Below are 24,760 nucleotides of genomic sequence, written 5' to 3' on the forward strand. Positions count from 1 at the left end.
AATTATAAGTTTGGTACCTTTGATAACTTTTAGCACATCAAAATGTACTATTGTATTTTGTTTATTTGTGTATTTCTCTATCCTTAGTGTTCTGGCATTTATTTGTACTGTAGTCCTGTCATGTAATGTTGTCATTTTAGTGTTATATTTAACATTGCCATAAAAGGGTGAGGTTTGGCTAGCCAAAAAAACATGTTCAACCCACCATGATGTTTTACAATTTTTGTTATCAATATGCAGCAAAAATTGGATTTTTTTTTAATTTCAGTTTCCCAAGTTTCTTATCAGGATGAAAATTGTACATAAAACATCATATTTTTGCATGTATATTTCTAATAACACAGTTTAACAAATAATTTCTATAAAAATGAACAATTGTTATTAGAAAAAATTTGATCAGTGTCTTCACCAGCATTATTTTTTATTATTGATCTTCTGACTCTATTGTTAGAAGAGATAATTTTCTTTTTTTTTTCTTTTTCCCTAGATTCACCACTGTATAAGTCAAATGAATGGTTTTTTTTAGTACTTTTACACATTGCTAAACCCCCAACAACTCTGAGATCAAACATCTACAATATATATCTTTTAGGTAAAATGTAGATTCTAAGAAATTCATATTTCATTCTCTGTCTCTAGTACTTTTTTTTCTAATTTTGATGCAAAAATCATAAATATTTGAGAAAATAATAATACTATAAAAGATGTTTTAAATATTTATTTTTTTCATACATCTTTGGTACATTCATAAATACAATTGTATGAAAAATAAAAGACAACCTCACTGCAAAAAATCAATTCAATATAAATGGCAGGTGTATGATATATTTGAAAAATAATAAGAATATTTTGAACTTTATTATGCAGCACTAACGTTTCACTCCAAATATTGATGCACATCTAGATTTCATTGTCATGTAGATAAAATCATCAATGTTTGTGTCTCACGCTGTCCTCAGATAGAAGCATACCCAAAGGGCAATAGCTTTCTCATAATATATATTATATCATATATCACATAAAATAGATTGGTTTCATTAAAACCATTATATCTGTCACGTAATATCTGAATCTATTTCCTGTATAACAGAGTCCACTAGTTTATCTATTGTTGGTTTGGCACCTAATAATGCTGAAATGAAAAAAATAGTATACACTATTAATTAAGTATTAATAAGTCTACAAATCAATAAGTGTTTAGGTCTGATTAAAAACTTGTACATTTTTATACTAAAATTTCAATCACAGTTATACTTATAATATTCATCAAGGTTGCTGTAAAACAGAATTAATTATACTTTTTTTCTCATCTTTATGTTAGTATCTGTTCATCTTTGTCTCTCTTGAATCATTGGTTAACATTTCAAAATGGTACAAAAAAATCCTTATATGATGACTCCATTTACTTAAGTTTTAATTCGATTTTGTAAATCCTTAAAACTTCTATCGAGTAATTGATTTGAGAAAAACGAGTAAAATTTTATAATGAAGAAATGCCAAAATTTATTTTACAAGATATAACATTCTGAAATGCATCATATTTTGAACTGATTATGAATAAATTTTATGATAAAAGTCTTCAAAAGAAGATATACTACCAGTATCATAAAAACCTAACATCATTGGTCCATAAAAATAAGATCAAGGTTAGGGGAATTCTGACTGAAGGACACATATACTAAACTATCATTCAATACACCAAAAGTTGACCTACTGCTTATATTGTCTTAGGTATGAATATTATCACAAAAACTTTAGGTTGTTCAAAGAATGATGAACAAGTCAAATGAACCCTGGAAGACAGAAATATACACCTTACAATCATTCCTTTTACTAAATATAGATGACCTTATTAACTAAAGTGTATCAAAAACCAATATAATCACAATAAATAGTTGACACAGCAAAGGTTTATGACACAGAATGAATGTGGTCTAATTAACTTAAAAAAAAATATTTTTTGCTTTTGAGCAATACGCTATGCTGTTGAAAATAAATCCCCTCAAAAAAATATATTTGAAGAAAAATTCTGAAATCTGAAATGAGAAAAAAATTACCCCCACCCTCCCCATTTTTTTCACCTCCCCCAATCTCTTATTCAAAAAATAATCTCAATTCAAATTTCAAATTAAGTTGGCAACAGTAACTACTCATTTAAATACATCATAAAGTATAAGAACATAAAATAACTTACAGTCATGGTTAAAATAAATATTAATTAACAGTAACTTCTAAAAATAAACTTACAGCTACACATCTCAAGACAATTATCACTTCATTTAACATAATTTTCAAGTAGTGTAAGGGAGGTAACCAAGTAATCAAACATATAGATAACAGTATTCTTTAAATTTTAATTGGAATTGGATTACCTCCCTAACACTGCTTTTAAATTGTCTAAATTGTACTTTAACCAGAAAAACCCTTGTTTCCCCCCTTTTTTTCCCCTAATTGCTTAATGATTTGGATCAATTACCCCCTATAACCATCTCTTTGTAGTATGGAAACTTGTGGTATAATTTCAGAGAGATCTATACACTTAAACACAAGTTATTGACTGAAAAAAACAAAAATGCGTATTTGGGTCCCTTTTTTGGCCCCTCATTTATTGAAACCCCCTGGATTAAGAACCCCAAAACTCAATTCCAGCCTTTCCTTTGTAGTAAGAAACCTTGTAGTATAATTTCAGAGAGATCCATACACTTAAACACAAGTTGTTGTCTGTAAACTAGAAAAATGTTTCTTTATGGTCATTTTTTGGCCCCTTATTCCTAAATTTTCAAGGATAATAACCCCAAACTGAAACCAAGCCTTCCCTATGGAACCTTGTGGTACAATGTCAGAGAGATCCATACAGCTAAACATAAGTTATTGTCCCTAAACTTTAAAAATGCTTGTTTTTGGCCCCTTTTTGGCCCTTAATTCCTAGACTGTTTGCCCCATAACCCTTAAAATAAATCATAACCTTCTACTTAATGGTATGAACATTGTAGTACAATTTCAGAGTAATTGAAACACTTATACACAACTCGTTTTCCTGAAACTAGATAAATGTATGTATTGGGCCCCTTTGGGCCCCTGATTCCTAAACCGATGGGACCATAACCCCCAAAATCAATCCCAACCTTCCTTTTGTGGTTATTAACATTGTGTTAAAATTTTATTGATTTCTATTAAAACCATCTGTCTTCGGACGACGACGCTGACAACACTGACGATGTGATACCAATATCACTGGTATTAAAGAGATAATCGTAACTGCAATTACGATTATCCCAATATGGCGACGGTAGATATAGGTAAAATCTTTACACTCATTTTTCTTAAATGTAGCATGTTTTTGTCAATAGTTACTCAGTTGCAAGGTTTATCTATACCATTTCATCATAATTGAATGGTAACGGTGCACTGGAATTGTCTAAGCGCTTTGAAAATAGCCGTTGAAAAATTCGGGATGATAATCGTAACTCGGAAAAAAGATAATCGTAATTATGGTATTTAAAAATAAAAAGATAATCGTAACTGGAAACTGTTTTATTGATATTGACACTAAAAACGTATATCTGATAGCATATTATGAAATTATGGCGATGAATTATTTACGAAACGTCCCAACATCTTATGACATTTCTTTTTATGCATATTTAATTAATTGTTCTTATGAAAACAGCTACATACTAGTATATTATAAAATTGGAAGGGTGAACAAGCTTCAAGAAATTTGGAAATGGGAAAACACGAATTTTGTTAATATACAGAAATTTATTGAACTAGGTATGCCACAAAATATGTGAATGAGCGATGGAAATTATGATACATGACAATAATTGTCAGGCGACACGCATGTGTCACCTTACATCAGATTTCTGATTAAGACAGTAAACAAAAAATAATTTATCCTGAAGTAAATAGTAAATATAGTTAATATTGTTTAAATTATTTTATTGTAGGTGGTTATATGTGCTATTTCTGTCCCCGGGAAGCCACTGCTGATTTAATTCTAGAACATACCCTATTATGCCATAACGAAGTAGGGAAGACATTTAGTATTCGTCAAAAACCGTTTGACGAGAAATTAGTGGCTACAGTTTTCATGTCACTTCGATCATTTTTCATGGATGATATCACAACTTAAAAGTTATGATGAACAAGAGATAACTTTGAAAAGTGTTTTACAGTGTCATTTCTTTTATAGCTGACTATGCGGTATGGGCTTTGTTCATTGTTGAAGACCGTACGGTGACCTATATTTGTTAATTTCTGAGTCATGTTGGTCTCTTGTGGAAAGTTGTCTCATTGGCAAACATACCACATCTTCGTATTCATATTAGCTACTTCATGACTGTCACTGAAAATTCAGTATCTCAGATATAAACTATAAACAACACAAATTCAATTTTGAATTATGATAATATGACATCCTTAAAACATTTAATGCTATATAAGACTAGAGAATGTTTGGCCCTAAATGGGATTCTTTGTGTATTATGAAATTAAGTAACGTGGAGTTCATTGACAAACATGGATTTGTGTTCTTTTATAGTTTGGCCAAAAGCCCGAAAATCAAAAAATAAAATTGATGTAGCTTTAAATTTTCTTACAAGAAATACTTATTCAAAGAATGACTGCAAAGATGAGAATAAAATAACGCATATTCCGCAAAATTAGAAACAAACTTATTAAACATTCATAAATACTCGGTATATGAAAAGTATGCTGCATACATATGCATGAAAGATATTGTAGAGAAAAATATTGAAGGTACTAAACAAGGAACATTTTTGTATTTGCATACTTGCCATATAATTAGTACTTTTCTATTAAATGAAAACATAAATTAACCTTTCCTAATTTTCATGCATTTTTCTGAAGCACAAAATATTTGTTTTAAAATCTATAAAAATCTTTGTAATTAAACCAGTTCCGACTGTGATAATCTGCATGTTTGGCCCTTTGATGTAATTTATCAATATACATATTTGTGTTTTTTTTCGTCTGTCAAATGCTTCGTAAGACTATAGGTAAGGCTAATAAAAACAAAAAATAAAAGTAACAATAAACAAAAGTAACAATAAACAAAAGTAACAAAAAACAAAAGTGACAATAAACAATAGTAACAATAAACTGGTAACTATTCTAGATCCTTTACCATCCACACTGTTTAAAGAAACGTCCTAAAATACATGGGAATTTGATCAAAACATTTGAATTTAATTATCAGTATAAAATAGAAAAAAAGTGAATCCAAAGGAAAAATATGGACGGCTGAATTTATTGATAAGAACTAAATCATCAGCGTATAACAGATATGATATATCATTATCATTTAACTTGGGTGGTTCACATGTTGAGTCAAAAATAGATGGTAAATCATTAATACATAAAGAAAATAATGTAGGGCTTAAAATACACCCTTGTTTTACCCCAACTGAGGAATTAAAAAAATCAGTGATACCTTCCGAGATCTTTACCAAGTACAAAACCTCTTTATACATATCTTTCATTATACTAAAAAAAAAGGACCATCTATGTTGTAATAAGACAATTTGTAAAAGAGGGCATCTCTATTAATAGTATCAAATGCCTTCCTGAAATCAATGAAACAGGCATATATCTTTTTTGACATATGAAAATGTGGTATACGTGACTTTCATTTTGAGCAATGAATTGAAAGGATTGCACTTTTGGAATATGGGATATAGCTAATCCATCCTTTGTCTCATCAATTAGAGATATATAGGTAAATTTATCCTAGATATTAACCTGTAAGTTTCTTCATTTATTTTTATATACGTTAATGTCATCGTTTAACTGGGCATTTACATTTTTAACACACAAAATACCATTGAAATGCTGAAAGACACATTTATTATGTTTCAGTTACTATTATCATATAAAGAAAATTACGATTATCAAAGAAGAAAAATACCATAGAGTTACGATTATCATCCCGAATTTTTCAACGGCTATTTTCACAGCTCTTAGACAATTCCAGTGCACCGTTACGATTCAAATATGATGTAATGGTATATATAAACCTTGCAGCTGAGTAACTATTGACAAAAACATGCTACATTTAAGAAAAACGAGTGTAAAGATTTTACCTATATCTACCGTCGCCATATTGGGATAATCGTAATTGCAGTTACTATTATCTCTTTAATACCAGTGAATATATGACCGCAAAAGATTTTGCGGTCATATAAAAACTTGAGAAATGAACTATGAAAATGAGATCAAGGTCCCTTTCTAACTGACTTATACAATTATTCCATACATTAAAAATAGCTGACCAACTGCTTGCATATCTGAGAAACAGACCTTATCATGAACACTTCCTGTTGACCAATTTACCATAAAAGGAGATTATGGTCAGGTGCACACTATTTGATGGATATGTATACCTTGCAATGATTTTATACAATACTAAGAGTTTTTTAAAGTAGTTGCTGAACCATTAAAATGAGGTCGATGACAATGTTAACCTCAGGTATATGTAGCTTGAAACAAACAGTTTATGATTCTGTGAGATTTGCATCCCTGTATTTCACATTCTACATCATTCTTTGCAGGGGAGATATAAATGAAATCATCATTTGAACCTAAATCTATTTTCTATAAAGGCCATAGCTGACTCTCTAAGAAAAGTAGGAACTTAACAATTTGTATGTTTTTATGAAAAAGTCCTTATGATAAAAACTTTATCCACTGAGAATTATATTTATTGACCCTTCATTGTAACATTTCACAACTTACCTTCAAAACTTTCACTAAATGAACCATAAAATAATGTCCTTGGTTTTGAAATAAAGTAAAAAAAACAGTTAAGTCTACATGTTATACACACCTTCAAATAATTCTGATGGATGTTTTCCTCCTCCATGTGCCAGGACCTCCTGTCTATATTTTTCACCCATCTCTCTGATTGAAATAATAGAAAGAAATTCAGAATGAAAGATATAATGAGTAACTTACCTACTTTCCATATATAGAAATCAACGTTTACAAAAACCAAACATTTCAACCAATCTTTGACTTCATAAAATAAGTAAGAAAAGGCTATGTTTTTTGGTTTTTAAAAATGTTTCTTCCTATAAAGGAGTAGGTCCGGTAAGGGCCGATTTTGGCCTCAAATTTCAAGTTCATCTAACGAAAGATTTTGAACACTTTTTAAACACTAAAGTGTCTATTTCAATTGATTTGATTAGTTTTTGTGAAAGATTTTAACTGATTTAGTCATTAAAAAACCTCCGATTCAAGCTTAAATATGAAAAATCTATCAAATATGCCAAAAAACGTCACTTTTCAGATGGTTTTTGTCAAAAATGAAAGTGACCGCATCCGTGTTCATCCTCAACCTTTATATATGTTATGTATTATCATCAAATACAACTTACATTTCAATATTATGAATGAACACGAATGCGGCCACTTTCATTTAAGACGGAAACCGTCTAAAATTTAACTGAAATGCTAAAATTGTGAAGATTTTAGTAATTTAGCATGACTTAATGATGCTAGTACCCGATAAATGTACATTGAATTGTTAAAAACAGCCTATATTTATGTAGCAGAAGCATTCTACTTTCCAATAAATAGCTTAAAGATTACAAGTTCACAATTTTGTAAAACTGCTATATTTTGGGGCCAAAATGGGGTCTTACTGAACCTACTCCTTTCTCAAATGATTTTATAGAAACTGATAATTCTGATACCTAATAGAATTAATAATGTCATGAAACAACTATTTAAATATTCTACATTTTTTTGTCAGTTAAAATATATTTGAATAGAAAATAGAAATAAATGCCTATTTGACATTCAATAAAAAAATGACATTAACTAAAACCTTTGATATGATATTAAAAGGTATTAAAAGGAAAATTACAATCATACATTAAAACATTTACCTGTCAAATGGGTCATTTTTAAAACACTGATGCCATATCATAGCTGCTACAGCTCTGGACATGAGGTAGGAATAATATCTAGCACCATATCCTACTAGATGGCCAAATCTTAACTGCCATGCCTGTTTAGATGAGAAATATAGTTATCTACTTGATTAAATTATTATTCCTACATATTGATAATTTGAACTTATTATTATGGCATGTACATTATTAAAACACTTATTTCATAAAATCACAATGGCGTAATTGATGTCAGCTAACTTCAATTTACAAAATTAAGTCACAATATAATATCATTTATACACTTGTATAATTCAAAACCCAGTAGTATTATATAGAAACATTACAGCTGGAATCTACATAAAAGGATCATGTGCATATTAGTGATAAATTTCAAAACAGATCCATGAAATATATGTCCCTTTATTTGGGAGTTATTTTTAATTTTCGCTAATACTTGATTATTTAATGCTGTTTGCCTCCAATCTTTTGTAGGAAAAATTTGGTTGACATTATAGGTAATAACTCAAGTATAACTGGAGTGCCCCCAACCCTTTATGAAAATTTCTGGATCCACCACTGTATACACCAACTTCATACTCTTTCTTTTACAGTAAATTCACACTTTCAAGTTTATTGTATATAATGTATACACTTACAGTACTAGGTACATATGGTATACCATAATATCTATTCTGGACTTCTTGTAGAACATCGGTGGTAGATTGGCCAACAACAGGCTTACCATGTAAAAACTGATCAACCAGTGAATAAAAAACTTGCAACTGAAGGTCCTATGAAAAATGAAATATTCAAAGTAAAACAATTTTAATGATAGAATTTAAAACTTCACACCTCTATTTTTCTAAATATAATAACAAATGTTTCCTATATCTTTAAAGATATACTGAAGTAAATACAAATTATACATATATCTGATGAATTTTAACATTAACTGAATGAATAATAAACTTTTAAATAAAATATTACGAAATAAATTCACAGAAATACAGCTGGAAAATGTTCTAGATCGGAAAAATGTCTATTAATATTTAAATATGGATTCTTTTTTACATTTCGATAACTTACAACTTCTTATGTTTTTTCAATATTGTTAATTTTCTAATTTCATTTCAAGATCACAATAACATAAATACACAGTGTTATAACAAACTTATACAAACAAACACCTACCGATGCAGAATACATTTTCTTTGCATGACACAACTCTGTGATGATATGTTCTGGTAAAGGTTCTCCAGTCTTATAATGTCTGGTAAAGGAAGCAAGTATCTGAAAAAAAGTGGTGCATATCAATCTTCATTAGTATGTAATTGTATATGACATTTTCATAGGATATGATAAAAAGAAGAAGTCTTGTACAAAAAGTTGCATGTTATAATGTGCAACAAAGTATACACAGAATCTTAATTAGAAATGACAACAACAAAAAATCATACTAAGTGGATATTTTTTTTATTCAAAGTATTGTCTTTACAAAAAAGTCCTCGCTAAGCGGGTATTATATTAATTTAAAGTACATCTATTGTCTTTTTCATGCTCAGTTGGTAATACACTTATGCAAAGTGTCATCAAACAAAAAGTAAGAAATCAGAATGGTTGGCTGTTTAACTCAACATTATAAAGTTCTAGACCAAATATTATATCATTTTGTTATACAGAATATAAGTAACTTACTCCTGGAGGGGGATTGGTACTGAACTTAGAGTTTCCAGAATTTTTGGGAGAGATGACACCTACCATATAATCATAATCATTTAAAGAAATCTAAGTAAAATCTATAAAAAGATAGATATGTCCCCAAAAATGATTCATCTAACTTTCAGACTTATTACGTTTAAATAATAATTACTCTTGGATCCGATATGAAGAACTCCATGAGTATTGATGGCACTTCTGCAAAATCTGTAGGACATCTTGTACCTATAAAGACAAAGAAATATATTAAATAACTACCTATGCAAGGTAAAATGGATTACACTCAAATTGAGGTTGCAAAAAATGTTTCATAAGCAGAATAATCTGCCATTTTAAATAATTAACTATTCATAACTTTAATTAAATACATAAGTTAAAATTTATTTTCTTGTCCAAAATGAAAAATGGATCAAACACAAATTATGCAATTTCGAATAGTTGTCTGTGTAGCATGAAATAAACATGACAATCTGGAGTAATTTGGTGTCAAAAGCATGATTTTAAGTAGAATGCAAACATTCTATTCATAAGATAGGTGAACGACTTAAATGTTCACACACTAAATATTACAAATTATAGTCTTCTTTAAAGAAGTTTAAGGTACAGCTGATTACAGCGAACACAAAAAGTTTTACCTACAGCAAAACCGTTTTACACCAAATGTCACCTTGACACAAATAGCTCAATACTGAACTCATACTTCATGTAGAATATAAAACATAACAAACCTGTGACATGTTGGTATCTTGTTCGTCCAAGCATTGAATGCATAGCATGGCCAAATTCATGGAATAAATTATCAACCATCCCAAGTGATAACAGAGAGGGCATGTGATTTTGTGGAGGTGGAAAATTTAATTGTAGAACAACTATTGGATGTTGATAAGATCCATCATATTTAAGTCTACTGCCTTGAATAGTGTAATGACAATCCTAAAAAATAAAACGTTTTTAATGTCTATAAATAGTCGTATGTCATATAATGAACCTTTACAATTAAAATAGGGGCGAAAGATACCAGAGAGACAGTCAATTACTGAATTAATTAACAGTGACATTAAACTTCATGCATGTTAAATATTTCTTTTGGAGTTGAGCAGCAGTACTGTTACAAGGAAATCTTTTGTGCGCACATAATTACAAATATACTATTTTTTGTTTCTTTTTCTTAGCATGTTATTCCTTTTGTACAGTTTATGTTTCTGTTTCTTTTTCTTGTCATGTTTTTTGTCTCGTTTTGTACAGTTTATGTTTCTGTTTCTTTTTCTTGGCATGTTTTTTGTCTCTCTTTGTACAGTTTTCAACTTTATGTTTCTGTTTCTTTTTCTTGTCATGTTTTTTGTCTCTCTTTGTACAGTTTATGTTTCTGTTTCTTTTTCTTGTCATGTTTTTTGTCTCTCTTTGTACAGTTTATGTTTCTGTTTCTTTTTCTTGTCATGTTTTTTGTCTCTCTTTGTACAGTTTATGTTTCTGTTTCTTTTTCTTGTCATGTTTTTTTGTCTCTCTTTGTAAAGTTTATGTTTCTGTTTCTTTTTCTTGTCATGTTTTTTTGTCTCCTTTTGTACAGTTTATGTTTCTGTTTCTTTTTCTTGTCATGTTTTTTGTCTCCTTTTGTACAGTTTATGTTTCTGTTTCTTTTTCTTGTCATGTTTTTTGTCTCTCTTTGTACAGTTTATGTTTCTGTTTCTTTTTCTTGTCATGTTTTTTGTCTCTCTTTGTACAGTTTATGTTTCTGTTTCTTTTTCTTTGCATGTTTTTTGTCTCTCTTTGTACAGTTTATGTTTCTGTTTCTTTTTCTTGTCATGTTTTTTGTCTCTCTTTGTACAGTTTATGTTTCTGTTTCTTTTTCTTGGCATGTTTTTTGTCTCCTTTTGGACAGTTTATGTTTCTGTTTCTTTTTCTTGGCATGTTTTTTGACTCTCTTTGTAAAGTTTTATGTTTCTGTCTATTTTTCAAAGGTATATAAAGCAGTGATTTTGCTAGCGCTCGTCACTTTCATAATTTACGAAAGAGTTTTCCCATTGACGAAAGTATTTCAAATCAATTTCATCACTTAAATTTTGAAAGTGTAAAAATATTTTCGCATTAAAATACTATATATCTACCTGTCATTTTGTTTTTGACAAGTTTATGACCCCCAGGTAATTAACATTTTCAACAGGTGTTACAAGTTGTGATTACAACTAATCCACTCATCACCATCGGATGGGTCACTAATCCGTTAATTATTAATAAACCTCATAATTGACCATCATAATTATTTCCACCAGGAAAATTAGTCAGTCAGCATTTCAACAACCAAAATTGTTACCCCCTGGACAGTTCGCATTTAAATTTCAATATTTCTGAAACAACAACAATTTGATGTTCGTTTGTCTTACATTCGTCATTCGAACGCATTTTCGTCATATCTAATAGAAATTTTCAACAAAAACTTTTGACAATTTCCATTTAAAATACAGAACTTTATTCAAAACGTTCAGATATCTTCACGATTTAAACTGGTGCTTCCTGTGCTCTGTGCTACACATGCGTGAAAGTATTCATACGACTAATTATAGACATTAAAAACGTAAAATACGAAATCATTTAGAATCAATTAAAAGAGAGAGACAAATATATATCTTTTACTAAAGGAATTTAAATCGAAAAATTATAATTTCCTGATGAATCCGGACTCCTTTTGAATTTATTATCCATGTGTCACTTCCCATTTTCCTTTCATTTTAAAACCGAAAGTAGTAAACGTGATCTATTCTTGATTTGTTTACAACCTCCTTTCAGTCATTATAATTGTTCCAAAAAGGATTTTATACAGTTCCAACTTGATAGAAATGATTTCCAAATATCGATTAAGACGTTTTATTAGGATAATGATTATGCAGTGATATAATTGTTGCAAGTTAATTTCTGCTGTGATTCCTTATTTAAACTGAAAAATGAATCCAACTTTTGTTGATCAGGAATGTCCCCTGGAACAAACTGAAGAGAAATTGTGAACTAAGTTTCCGAATCCCATGTCAGAATCTTTCAAAATAAGGACCAATACAGTCAAATCATATAATACTGACTGCCAATCATGCCCATAAGTTCTTTAAAATCTGACAAAGTCAAAGATGAAGCTAGTAATATACATCCTTGGTCCCTTGCTGTTACACAAAAAAATAGGTTGATTTTGATAGTGTGCACAAGTGACTAAAGCCCTCAAAATCCTAGCTTAAACCCTGTATGAAGCAGGATAATCAGCACATCATGATAACTTATAACCAACAAGTTACATCTATGAAATATATTTCAGTATAAATGCTATTCAATTTATTGCTTATGGCAGGATCTTTATAAGTTGTAATAATAAAGAGTAATGATAAAGATTTAATTCTTAAAGTTATACAAACCTGATGTGACTTTCCTGCTCTTTCAAAGAAATCACAGTAAATATATCCTAAAACACCTTCTGTTTTATGGACAACAGCCTACAAAGAACAATTATTTTGAAAAAGCAGTTTTCATATTTAATAAACACATTTTTGTTTTTCCCTTTTTTATGAAGTTATTTCATTTTGACAGTATTGATATTTGCACTCCATGACGCATTTTTGAACAGGGAATGTAATGCTTTGTACACAGATGAAATATTTTATTTTTATTAAAATATAAGAGCTTAACATACTGTAAGGACGTCTATCATTGAAGACTTCTTGGTACATGTTAACCTATAGATGTTTTTTTAGTGTTTATTGAGCATAACTTAACAATTTCTTATATTCATATCTTTATAAAATAATTGAAAAGATATGCTGTGTTTCCCTTTCTTCAATTTACTTCATTATACAATTATAACATACCACTTTATGTACATCATAATACAATTGTAACATACCACTTTATGTACATCATAGTATGAAATTCAAAACAGTGTAGCTGTGGCCATTGATTGACCCATCAAAATCATCCATTGACTGGGACAATTTACGTGAACGTTTGTCTGTAACAACCACTGTTCATGACGTACCTACGATAGACATTTAAACTGTGGGGTCAACAAAGGTTTCTTAACGCCTTTAATTATAAAATAATTCGAAAAATTAATCAGGAATAACCTTTGTGTTTTGATTTATATAATTGATATAAATCAAAATATCGTGTTATTTCTGATTAATTTTTCGAATTACTTTATTTAGGTGTTGAGAACCTTTGGTGACCCCATAGTTTAAGTGTCTTTAAAAAGTACATAGTGAGCATTGGTCGTTACATACAAACGTTCACCTAAATTGTCCCAGTCAATGAATGATTTTAATGTGTCAATCAATGGCCACAGCTACACTGTTTTGAATTTCATACTAATACAATTGTAACATACCACTTTATGTACATCATAATACAATTGTAACATACCACTTTATGTACATCATAATACAATTGTAACATACCACTTTATGTACATCATAATACAATTGTAACATACCACTTTATGTACATCATAATACAATTGTAACATACCACTTTATGTACATCATAATACAATTGTAACATACCACTTTATGTACATCATAATACAATTGTAACATACCACTTTATGTACATCATAATACAATTGTAACATACCACTTTATGTACATCATAATGTAACATACCACTTTATGTACATCATAATACAATTGTAACATACCACTTTATGTACATCATAATGTAACATACCACTTTATGTACATCATAATACAATTGTAACATACCACTTTATGTACATCATAAAACAATTGTAACATACCACTTTATGTACATCATATGACCAGATTTCACCAGGCTCTGTCTCCACATATTGTAATGTAACATCATATAGACATCTGAATAAATTGTTCAATCCTTCCATACAACATCCAAGAGAAAAGTATGGCAACAAATCTTGATTACGTAGGCTAACACTGTGAAGTAAAAATTAAGTCTAGATAGAACTGTCTTTTGATTAACACAGAACTTCTTTGAAAGTGTTTATTTTTATGGTAATTATGTATATTCCACACCTGAATAAGTTTTGTTCTTAATGGGTTTTTTGACAGTCAAGAAGTAGATATTGTTTTGCTATACATTCTCTAGTCATAATGTGGTTTAATGGTATATGTCACAGGTTTAATAACTCAAAAATATTTAAACAAACCATAGATTTCAGTACATCTTTGAAAAAACAATTGTTTAAATATTTTGTTCTTAACATATATTTATGATTTGACCAGGAAAGTAATTTTAGCATAAGTAAATTCAAATCAAGGGATTTCTTACTTGACCCTAACCTGCATAGAATTTTATTGATTGTTTCCTATAATTGATCAGTTCTTATTTAAATAATTTCATCAACCAACCCCCATCCAATAAATTATCCATCCAATAAATTATTGGATAGGCCTTTTTGGGGGCCTTTTATATCTTGCTGTTTGGTGTAAGCCAAAGCACAATGTTGAAGACTGTACTTTGACCTGTAATTGTTTTTCTTTTACAAATTGTAACTTGGATTGCGAGTTGTCTCATTGGCACTCATACCACATCTTCTTATATCTACTTGGTAATCTCTGATATTTATTCATGTAAATTCATTTTACAACAAGTCATTCTGTGCTTACCATCTGCCTTTAGCTAACGCGGTGTAGTAGGGTGGATCCCATGGCATAACATTCTAAAAAGAACAAAAAAAAACAATGTTAGACCCAGATACAGCAAGCATCTTTTGTTACTTTAACTTTAAGTTTTAAGTTGATTTTATTTTTGTATGAACAATATAATAGAATTGACTCATGAAAGATGCAGTGTTTTCACAAAGAAATACATGTTTTATCAGAATGTAGCAAAAGTTGATTGCACTCTTATCTTCTATCTTCTATGTTATTTTACTGCAAATTAATTACAGACAAAATACAAAAATCAAAATGGTATAAAAAAATGACAAAACTGTAAATATCTTATATGCTGAAAAACAATTTAAATCAAGCTAGAACTTACCTTTCCTACACCAGCTTCAGATTTCTTTATTTTCAAAATGTCTGTGTAGTCCTTATCAGCTCTGAAATGCAAATTGAAGATATGATATATATTCAATAAATGGGGGAATGTGTCCCAGGGATAGAGAAGATGCCCCTGCTTGCATACAACATAGTAAATGGGGGAATGTGTCCCATGGATAGAGAAGATGCCCACTGCTTGCATACAACATACTAAATGGGGGAATGTGTCCCAGGGATAGAGAAGATGCCCCTGCTTGCATACAACATAATAAATGGGGGAATGTGTCCCAGGGATAGAGAAGATGCCCCTGCTTGCATACAACATAATAAATGGGGGAATGTGTCCCAGGGATAGAGAAGATGCCCCTGCTTGCATACAACATAATAAATGGTGGGGGAATGTGTCCCAGGGATAGAGAAGATGCCCCTGCTTGCATACAACATAATAAATGGGGGAATGTGGCAATTTGATAAGGGCTAACAACATCAACTGTATATTTCCCTTGTTGAGTGTTATAATAAACCTATTCATGAAAAAAAACTTTATTTATACACAATTATTTGTTTATTGATGATTTTTTCATTTAAAAGAGTTACACAATACTTCAACTATGTAGTGTAGGGAAAAATCTGTATTAATTTGTTTGTACAAAACCAAACTTTCTCAGAAGAATAAAAATACAAATCAATAGGTTGATTGATTGATTGATACATATTTTACATCAAATGGCAATTTTTATACATAGGACAGAAACCAGTACATTATCTATAAGAATGTAGGTTCTGCAATGTAATTTATTCCTGATGACTTGCAACTGACCCCTCTGTGTGTTTTGACAAGGTTTTTTTTATATGTAGCAAGAGTGGCATAAAGTTATAAGCATAAATACCTTGATTTCACTCGGTTTGACAGTGTCTCTAAAAAGCTCATTACATTTTCTAGGAAAAAAAGAAGTTTATATTTAATGGTGAATTGGACAAGTAAAATTCTAAGAATTCTGCCAAAGTTTAAAACAGATAAGGTCATAAGCTAACATGAAGCTGTCAAAATGGCAGAGACCCAAGTTTTTATTTCATATACTGTTACATTTATAAGTGTCATTGCTTTAATAATTAGGGAAATAACTTCTGAATGGCAAGGTGGAAATAGTCAATATGGAATTTGATTTAATGAAAAAGACAGCATTTATTTTTTATTAAGGTATTGATTTTGAGGATTGTCACTGCCCACAAAAAAAGTTTGAATGATTTTTTCCAGGTTTTCACTCTAAATAAAACTTCTATTGAAAAGCCTTCATTGGTCTATATTTGTATATACCAGTGAGTGTAAATATATAAAAGTTTACCTGGTGTGTCAGCCATTGTGCCTTTCAATGCTCTATGAGCAAAGGTTGGGAATCCCACTAGTTTGGCAAGATTGTATCGACATAAAAGTAAATTATTCAGTAAATCTTCTTGGTGTTTGTCTGGATGCAGAAATATTTTATATGCAGCCTCTCTAACCTGTAAACAAAAACAATTTTGAAAAAAGAAAAATAATGTGAATATAAACATTGATGCTAAATTTTAAGATTTATATTTCTGGTTTCAAATATATGTAGAACATTCTGTATAAAGCCGAAGTTTTTTAGGGCCATTTTCTGTTGTATTCACACTTAATGCCATTTGCTGCCTTAATACTACTGGGAAATAGAATTCATTCAATTCTGTGAAAATGAAGGATTTTGTATTTTCATACCAAATTTTCAATGAAAAAGGAGAAATAATATGTGATGGAAAACTTACAGTATCACTGTAATGATCAGTATAAAGTCCTGTTACATGGATATTGTCTCCTTCCATACTAAAACTGAAATTATAAAGGTGTGTTAATTAAATAATATGAAAGGAACATTATATAAACTTTTAACAACATCTAAATGTTTTGGCCTGTAGGTAGCACTCTTTTTCTTTATTTTAAAACAGGATGATCTGAAAAGAAACCAATGACAAACCTTAAAAAATATATGTGGAAAATGGTGTGCAAGAAGAAGAATTCTCAAATATTGTTGTTAGAACTGTATATTTATATTGCACAATTGGACCATATATTGTTTATTATTTTTTGTATAATCTTTTTGTTTGTCTTTGTTTTGATCATCCATCACCCCCCCCCCCCCCCCCCCCCCGAGATTTCAGGGTAATTGTGTTAAATGTGGTCTGTTCTGTTATCTTGCAGTTTTGTCCATTGAACATAATTAGTGTCACAAATTAGTCCTTTAATATCTAGCCTCCAATTCCTTTTTTATTTTCCATATCTTACCAATCTCTTATATTCTCCGGTAAGTTCTGTTTGTATATAGCTCTTGCACTCTGTGTTCCTTTCATAAAGTGAGTTCCCAGTAACATTATATTCTCATTCAGTTGCACAAATTTCTTTCTCTGGAAATGAAATCTATACTCATTATCACTTATATTCTGTTATTTGAAATGTATTAGTTTAAATTTAAACATTATATAATTTATGTGTTTCTCTAATTCTTAAGTTGAAACTGTAAAGTTAACTGTTAAAAAATCTGCTATTTTTTTTATCATTGAAATGTACAACCTTTTGGAAGCTTTGCGTTTTTCTAATCAATAATATCTTTGTTTGATAATTTAGATCTTTATAAATAATTTTCAATGCAATATATAGAGAATAATACATGGCAAAATCCGTATCATATGCCATATCATCCCGAGATACCAATATCAGCCAGATGGCCCGAGGGATGATATTGGTCAAGGATGATACGGTATCTGATACTGATTTTGCCATGTTATATAAGCTTTATCATATATTTCAACAGGAGAATATATATGAACTGCTTTCTGATCCCTAGCACCTGGGTTACCTTCAGCTCTACTTTTGTCTTGTTTTAAAAGCTTTAAAAGAACTGCTAAATTACTCATCCGAAGCACTTGGGTTACCTAACAATTTGCGTGCTGTTGTTTTAAAAATATTTTGTTTATTGTATTTGTTTTGTGTGGTATTTCATTGAGTTCTTTTTTATAGTTGCAGTACGTGTGTCAGAAACATGAAAACTCAACGTTTGTTACGTAACGTTCCAAACAATGACGTCATTTAATAAATTGGGTAACGCCCAAATGACCGTTCATTTAGGACCCATTTTGAGGAAAAAAATTCTGAAGAAGCTTGCATAAATTAAATCATAGTTAATGTAAAAAAAAAAAAAAATGAGTAGTGGAGTGATAAAGGGTATGATAAAGGGTGTGCATCAAAGTTGTGCGATATGGATTAAACAGCAGGCTATTTATCAAATATTCAGAACTACTGTATTTACTACTAAATGTATGATAAATTTTAATATTCTTTTCCTGAATGATGTTACCAGTAGTGAGTACTACTGATATCTTTATTTTGTTTCTGATTATAAATACACCACACATAATACACTCTCAAAACAATACCTTTATTATGGTGGTATAGTCGATAATATATATTTACTTTATCTTCTGTCAAATGTATGCCACTTTGTTCAAAGTCAAACAGGAATAATTCACCAACTCGTTGATCCATCTCATCTGTTGGTATGATATCACCATGCTCGATCACTCGACACAAAGCTCTATATATTTCTGTATTTGTATTCAAACTAATAAAAAAAATACTTTTCTGTTATAATAGATTTTGATAAAAAAAATCTGTCTTTTGTAAAACTATTTGACACTTACATTTCCATTTTGCAATTGTATCTAAGTATCTATGAAGCACTTACAGTTTCTTTATTTTATTTCATTTTTATCATACACAATGCTAAAAATCATAAAACTCCCAAAGTCAAATTTTTATACATGTATTTCAAAACCAACAGAAGTTCAGAATATCAGTATTAAACAATGCCAGATTTTATTGAAAACTCTACCGCTGTACGGTAAATTCAATCAACACCACAGTCTTTCAATAATATTTTACATTTTAATAATGAATGAATAGTTTTAATACTATTCAAATACAGTAAAAAGTTCCATGCAGTAAGTGGAGATAACTCACTGGGACACATGCATTAAGTCAAAACTTTGAAGTAAGTGGAGATAACTCACAGTGACATTAAGTCAAAACTTTGAAGTAAGTGGGGATAACTCACAGTGACATTAAGTCAAAACTTTGAAGTAAGTGGAGATAACTCACTGTGACATTAAGTCAAAACTTTGAAGTAAGTGGAGATAACTCACTGTGACATTAAGTCAAAACTTTGAAGTAAGTGGAGATAACTCACTGTGACATTTAGTCAAAACTTTGAAGTGGGGATAAATCACTGTGACATTAAGTCAAAACTTTGTAGTAAGTGGAGATAACTCACAGTGACAAAAAGTCAAAACTTTGCAGTAGGTGGAGATAACTCACTGTGACATTTAGGGTTCAAAACTTTAAGAACACATGGGTTAAATTTTATCATTAAAAATTTCAAGAAAAGAATATTGTAAATGTATTCAAGAATAAAATCGCAAGTTTTGTAATGAGTTTACATCATCTTTTAAAATGAGGGAAATAATCATAAGAAATATTTGACAATGTATTATTTGTACTGATTGTAAAAGCCAAAACATCATAATCTAAAAAATAAGGTGAATTGTGTGTTGTGTTCTGAGAAATGTTATGTTTGACAAAATCTATTACCCGGAAATAAACAATGATTTTAGAGATTATTTTCAATAACAAAATCACACATGTCAAGCAGGATAACCTTTATAAAGTATTTTTTATCCATTATTACAATTGATTTCATTAAAATAAAATGATATACCTCTCTACAATACTGGTAAGTTTAATGCAAGCCTCCTCTGCAGCATAAGCAAACTGGGCATCTGGATGGGCAACTCTAACAAAATCTGACTGAAATAAATTTGTTTACTAATATTAATTGTTACACTTATCTTTATCAGATTTTATCTGGCAGTATCACAATAATTTGATTGACCTTTATCATGCAATTTTTTTTCTTCAACATACTACAACAGAAAAATCATCTCAACATTTGGGTTCAAATACCAATACAATGTACTTAATAATTTCAGAATAGGATTTTACTACGAAAGTTAAGAAGATAATTAGGATCAATTAAGTTTGAACTGACCCCTTGGTATCAGGTTAGATCTTTTATTTACTGGTAAACAACCAAAAGACAAATAAAGGTGAAGAACAGTGATAACAATTCTAAAATAACTTGGTCATAAGGTCTGATGTGATGTGTACATGTAAATCAACTCATCATGGATACCATGATTGAAATTTTGTATTTGTGCCAGATGCGTGTTTCATCTAACAAAAAAGTTTGAAGGCCAAATAAGATGATGCTGATACAACAATCATTGACATTAAAATTATAAATGTTGTAAATACCATATCAGCTACTCTGCAGATAGAGTCTGACATCTGATCAAATATCTGTACAATCTTTCTCTTCCTGTTAGTACTTGTAGTCTCTTTAACCAGATCATCAATTTCATTTTCAACTTGTTGTTGTAAAAGATAAAATCCTTCATGGCTGGATAATTCTGGTATTAAAAACAAGCCCTACAAAAAGAGATAAAAAATATAAGTGTTTGATAGCAAACAAACAACTAGACACGAAAAATAGCAGGATAAAACAGAAGTAAAAGGTTTTAGTATAATACTAATTGCTTATGCAAAAATCAGGATAACTCAACAACATACCTGAGTTTTCTGCTTATTATAACTCATTACATTTTTGGCTAATTGTTTGGTGACTCGTTGTCATGGAATTCTAAAATCAATTTATATGTAAAGGTTAAAACAGAATCTATTTGTTTTTTAAGCAAACACCAAATGCAGTAAACAAGATATGCATCTGCATGCCCCATTGTGATTAAAAATCAAGTACAAAAGTAGAAAAAGAAGAAAAGAAGTAAAAAAGTTAAAAGTTAAACCTACATACAGAAATATATAATACATGAATTAAACAGACACATTCACAGATTAAGACAGACTTTTGTATCATAATAAGTAAAACAAAATTTGCAAGGTTGAAATAAACTTTTTTCAATATAATTAGATCAAATGTTATTTGAATGCCAATGTGAAAGCTTCTAAAAAGACAGCAGAAACTTTAAGACAAAAGTTTACCATAAATTTATATGAATTTTAGAGCAATTCACCTAAAAACAGAAGCATTCCCTGTTAAGAAAAAAAAAGTGCACTGAATAACTATTACATGTGCAAAACTCACTGACTGTCCCTTTCTCAAATTAAGATTAAACTTCTTTGATGGTTTGGCATTAAAAGACTGAGTTAATGGTGATAAAGTTGACACAGATCTCCTTAAGATGACTGGATGGATGTATCTTAAATAGCGCCTTACTATAAACCAACCCATACTGGAATTTGTTTAAGGTCTATCACCTGTAAGATATAAATAAAAAAATCTCCTATAGTTTTAATTCTACAAATCTGTTTTATAGAGTAAAAAATAACAAATAATAAATAGAGACAATTGACATGTCACCAAAGGTCTTGTTAGCACATTTTTGAATGAAACACAGACATAATTTATTAACATGATTAATACTGATGTAAAATCATTTCATTCAAAGGGTATCAATTCTTATAAATTTGATACCAGGCATTTATCTATGATGTTTTTTTTAATGAATTCAAAGTTTTGTTAAAATTCAAGCACAAAGTACATGTGTTTTTGATGGCCAATATACTAACAGGTAGATAAAAGTTCACATTTCACAATTATCCATGTATTACACAGGGAACATTAAAAAATATTTTTTTGAAAATACATGATCATGTAATACATATCCTTAGGCAAATTTATTTCCAGATTCTTATAGTAAAAATTTGTAAGGGTTCCACAGAACCCAGTGTCTCGCCTACTTTTGCTGTAAATCGCAGGCTCAACAAAAATGAGAAAAAATCAATAAAAATGTTCCTATTGATACTATCTTCAGATTGTTAGAAGCTTCTCTCCACATTTGTTAATAATCCAGGATAATAAGTTTATAAATCTAATGAATGATTTTAAAACTTTAAATGCAGACTGTATGTAATGTTAACTGGGAAATCAAAGCGCTGTAAGCGCTGAAGGCAGTTAACCAAAAACCAAGGAAACCATAATTATGAAAACTGGCAATGTTGCCTCAACATTAAACATTCATATATAGTACATTCATGTTTATCTAATGATTTATTTATTTTAAAAGGCAAATAATTTATATGTTATCAAGGTTTCAAAAGCAATGCATATATGAGGGGGGTTAGGATTTGTTATATTGTCCCATACATGAATATATATGGTTTAGGGGTGGGGATCTGGACCATTTTTAAATTCTAAAACAGGAAGGGTGGGGTGACCCCAGCGACTCTTCCTGTATTTCATTTGATTTTTCATATTGTCACAAACATGAATATATATGGTTAAGGAGTGTGGATCTCGACCGTTTCCAAGTTCTCAAATAGGAGGGGGTGGGGACTCCCCCTATATTTCATTTTATTTATTATATTGTCCTCTACTTGAATATATGCAGGGGCAGATTCAGGGGGGGGGGGTGTTGCGGGCTTGCACCCTCCTTAAATTTGCAAAGCATGGGTTGTTCTCAGCTTAATAAAGAATATTCCGATAATTTTACCTCAAATTTTTTTTAGCCTCGCCTCTGCTCGGCGAAAATTTAAGTTTGTGCCCCTCCTAACCTAAAATCCTGGATCTGCCCCTGATATGGTGTAGGGGTGGGTAGCTCGACCGTTTCCAAGTTATCAAACAGGAGGGGTAGAGTGTCCCAAAGAATGCCACCTATATATCATATGATTTACTTACATTTAGGTATACATAATATAGTTGCATTATTTGTGAAAATAAAGAAACTTTCAGCTACTTTAATTGACCTTTCAAAATTGAGAAAAACAAATAACCCTTCGGAATCGGATCCGATATTGTAAAATTTTGTCTTTACGGCCGCCATTGTTAAGTGTTTACAATGTTGTTTTTGTCAATCAGATATGATTTTACTCGAATTTATACAATATTTGTCGTTGATTTTCTGTATAAAGCTAGCGGTTGAACAAAATGAACATCGCTGTCATGAATAATAATGATAAAAATAAGTTTTTAGCTCGTTTAATTGGAGACTTTGGTGACTTGCATGGAAGGTTTGCAAAGTAATTTCTTATTTTCTTTCAAGTGGAAGGTAACTACGTCGGGCGTAGCTAGAAAACCAACTATCCTAGTCGAAATTCCGCTTGCAAAAGTGGAATGTCGCGGACCTCAGACCACCGCTAATTTTTGTAATCCAGAATAAAAAGTATTAAAAAAGTGTTCAATTAGTTATATATAGTAGCAAGCTAGATAATAACAATGGCAAGTATTTCAGCATTTATTGGGTAGAACACAAATCTAGGGTGCTCAAAAGTGGAAGGTCGCGGACCTCGGACCACCACTAATTTGCACACCTGCCTCCAAATTGAAAAGCTAAGAAAATTTCTTTTTTCTAATTTGAAATTGCCGCCAACAGCATGAACAGTTGAACTTATTATATAATAGACTACTGACGTAATTGTACTACGTATTGATGACAAACAATATCCCTACGACTTTTGCCATTTGGGAAATCTAAACTACTTGTCTTAAGAGATTTTCGGCGATTAAATATTTCATACAATTGTTCCTTGACATCTTAGCTAAAAGCACAAGTCATAATGAACTACACAAGGATTATTAATAAGCACTACTTCCTATGTGTAACTTTAAAACTTTTGGATAAATCGACGATCATTTAAGGTTTTTCTGGTCATATTTTTTGTAATCCAGAATAAAAAGTATTAAAAAAGTGTTCAATTAGTTATATATAACATAGTAGCGAGCTAGATAATAACAATGGCAAGTATTTCAGCATTTATTGGGTAGAACACAAATCTAGGGTGCTCGCATAATGCAGCTTAACTGCATAAAAATTAAGTCCATTTATAAGTAAAATACAGATACACAGGGACACAATTTTAACAAAATTTCCTTCTAGATAATAGCTTTAGATCATAAACAAGCTTCTGTCCAAGTTTGGTATAAATCAAGGATAGTATAAGAAAGTTATTAAAATTTTAAAAACTTTAACCACAGAGTGAATGTGTTTTTC

At 30.2% G+C, this 24,760-nt stretch overlaps 1 protein-coding gene across 1 annotated transcript in view; it reads right to left on the bottom strand.

Moving 5' to 3' along the window:
• Positions 1-693: 693 nt before the first annotated feature.
• The window catches only part of LOC139516848 (mitochondrial intermediate peptidase-like), a 30,977-nt gene continuing 6,910 nt past the window's right edge, over positions 694-24,760 (bottom strand). The window contains exons 2-20 of the mRNA XM_071307194.1: positions 21,856-22,028; positions 21,009-21,182; positions 20,413-20,501; positions 19,113-19,260; positions 17,928-18,046; positions 17,411-17,474; positions 16,972-17,128; positions 16,516-16,564; positions 15,624-15,684; positions 15,248-15,300; positions 14,401-14,554; positions 13,028-13,105; positions 10,361-10,565; positions 9,787-9,857; positions 9,108-9,206; positions 8,573-8,707; positions 7,911-8,032; positions 6,848-6,921; positions 694-1,132 (exon numbers count right to left, since the gene is read on the bottom strand). Coding sequence (XP_071163295.1) covers positions 1,056-1,132; positions 6,848-6,921; positions 7,911-8,032; positions 8,573-8,707; positions 9,108-9,206; positions 9,787-9,857; positions 10,361-10,565; positions 13,028-13,105; positions 14,401-14,554; positions 15,248-15,300; positions 15,624-15,684; positions 16,516-16,564; positions 16,972-17,128; positions 17,411-17,474; positions 17,928-18,046; positions 19,113-19,260; positions 20,413-20,501; positions 21,009-21,182; positions 21,856-22,002 — 2,076 coding nt within the window. The 5' untranslated portion in view covers positions 22,003-22,028 and the 3' untranslated portion in view covers positions 694-1,055. The remainder of the gene's footprint in view (positions 1,133-6,847; positions 6,922-7,910; positions 8,033-8,572; positions 8,708-9,107; positions 9,207-9,786; positions 9,858-10,360; positions 10,566-13,027; positions 13,106-14,400; positions 14,555-15,247; positions 15,301-15,623; positions 15,685-16,515; positions 16,565-16,971; positions 17,129-17,410; positions 17,475-17,927; positions 18,047-19,112; positions 19,261-20,412; positions 20,502-21,008; positions 21,183-21,855; positions 22,029-24,760) is intronic.

The sequence above is a fragment of the Mytilus edulis genome, chromosome 3 (genome assembly GCF_963676685.1).
Source record: "Mytilus edulis chromosome 3, xbMytEdul2.2, whole genome shotgun sequence".
Classification (NCBI taxonomy): domain Eukaryota; kingdom Metazoa; phylum Mollusca; class Bivalvia; order Mytilida; family Mytilidae; genus Mytilus; species Mytilus edulis.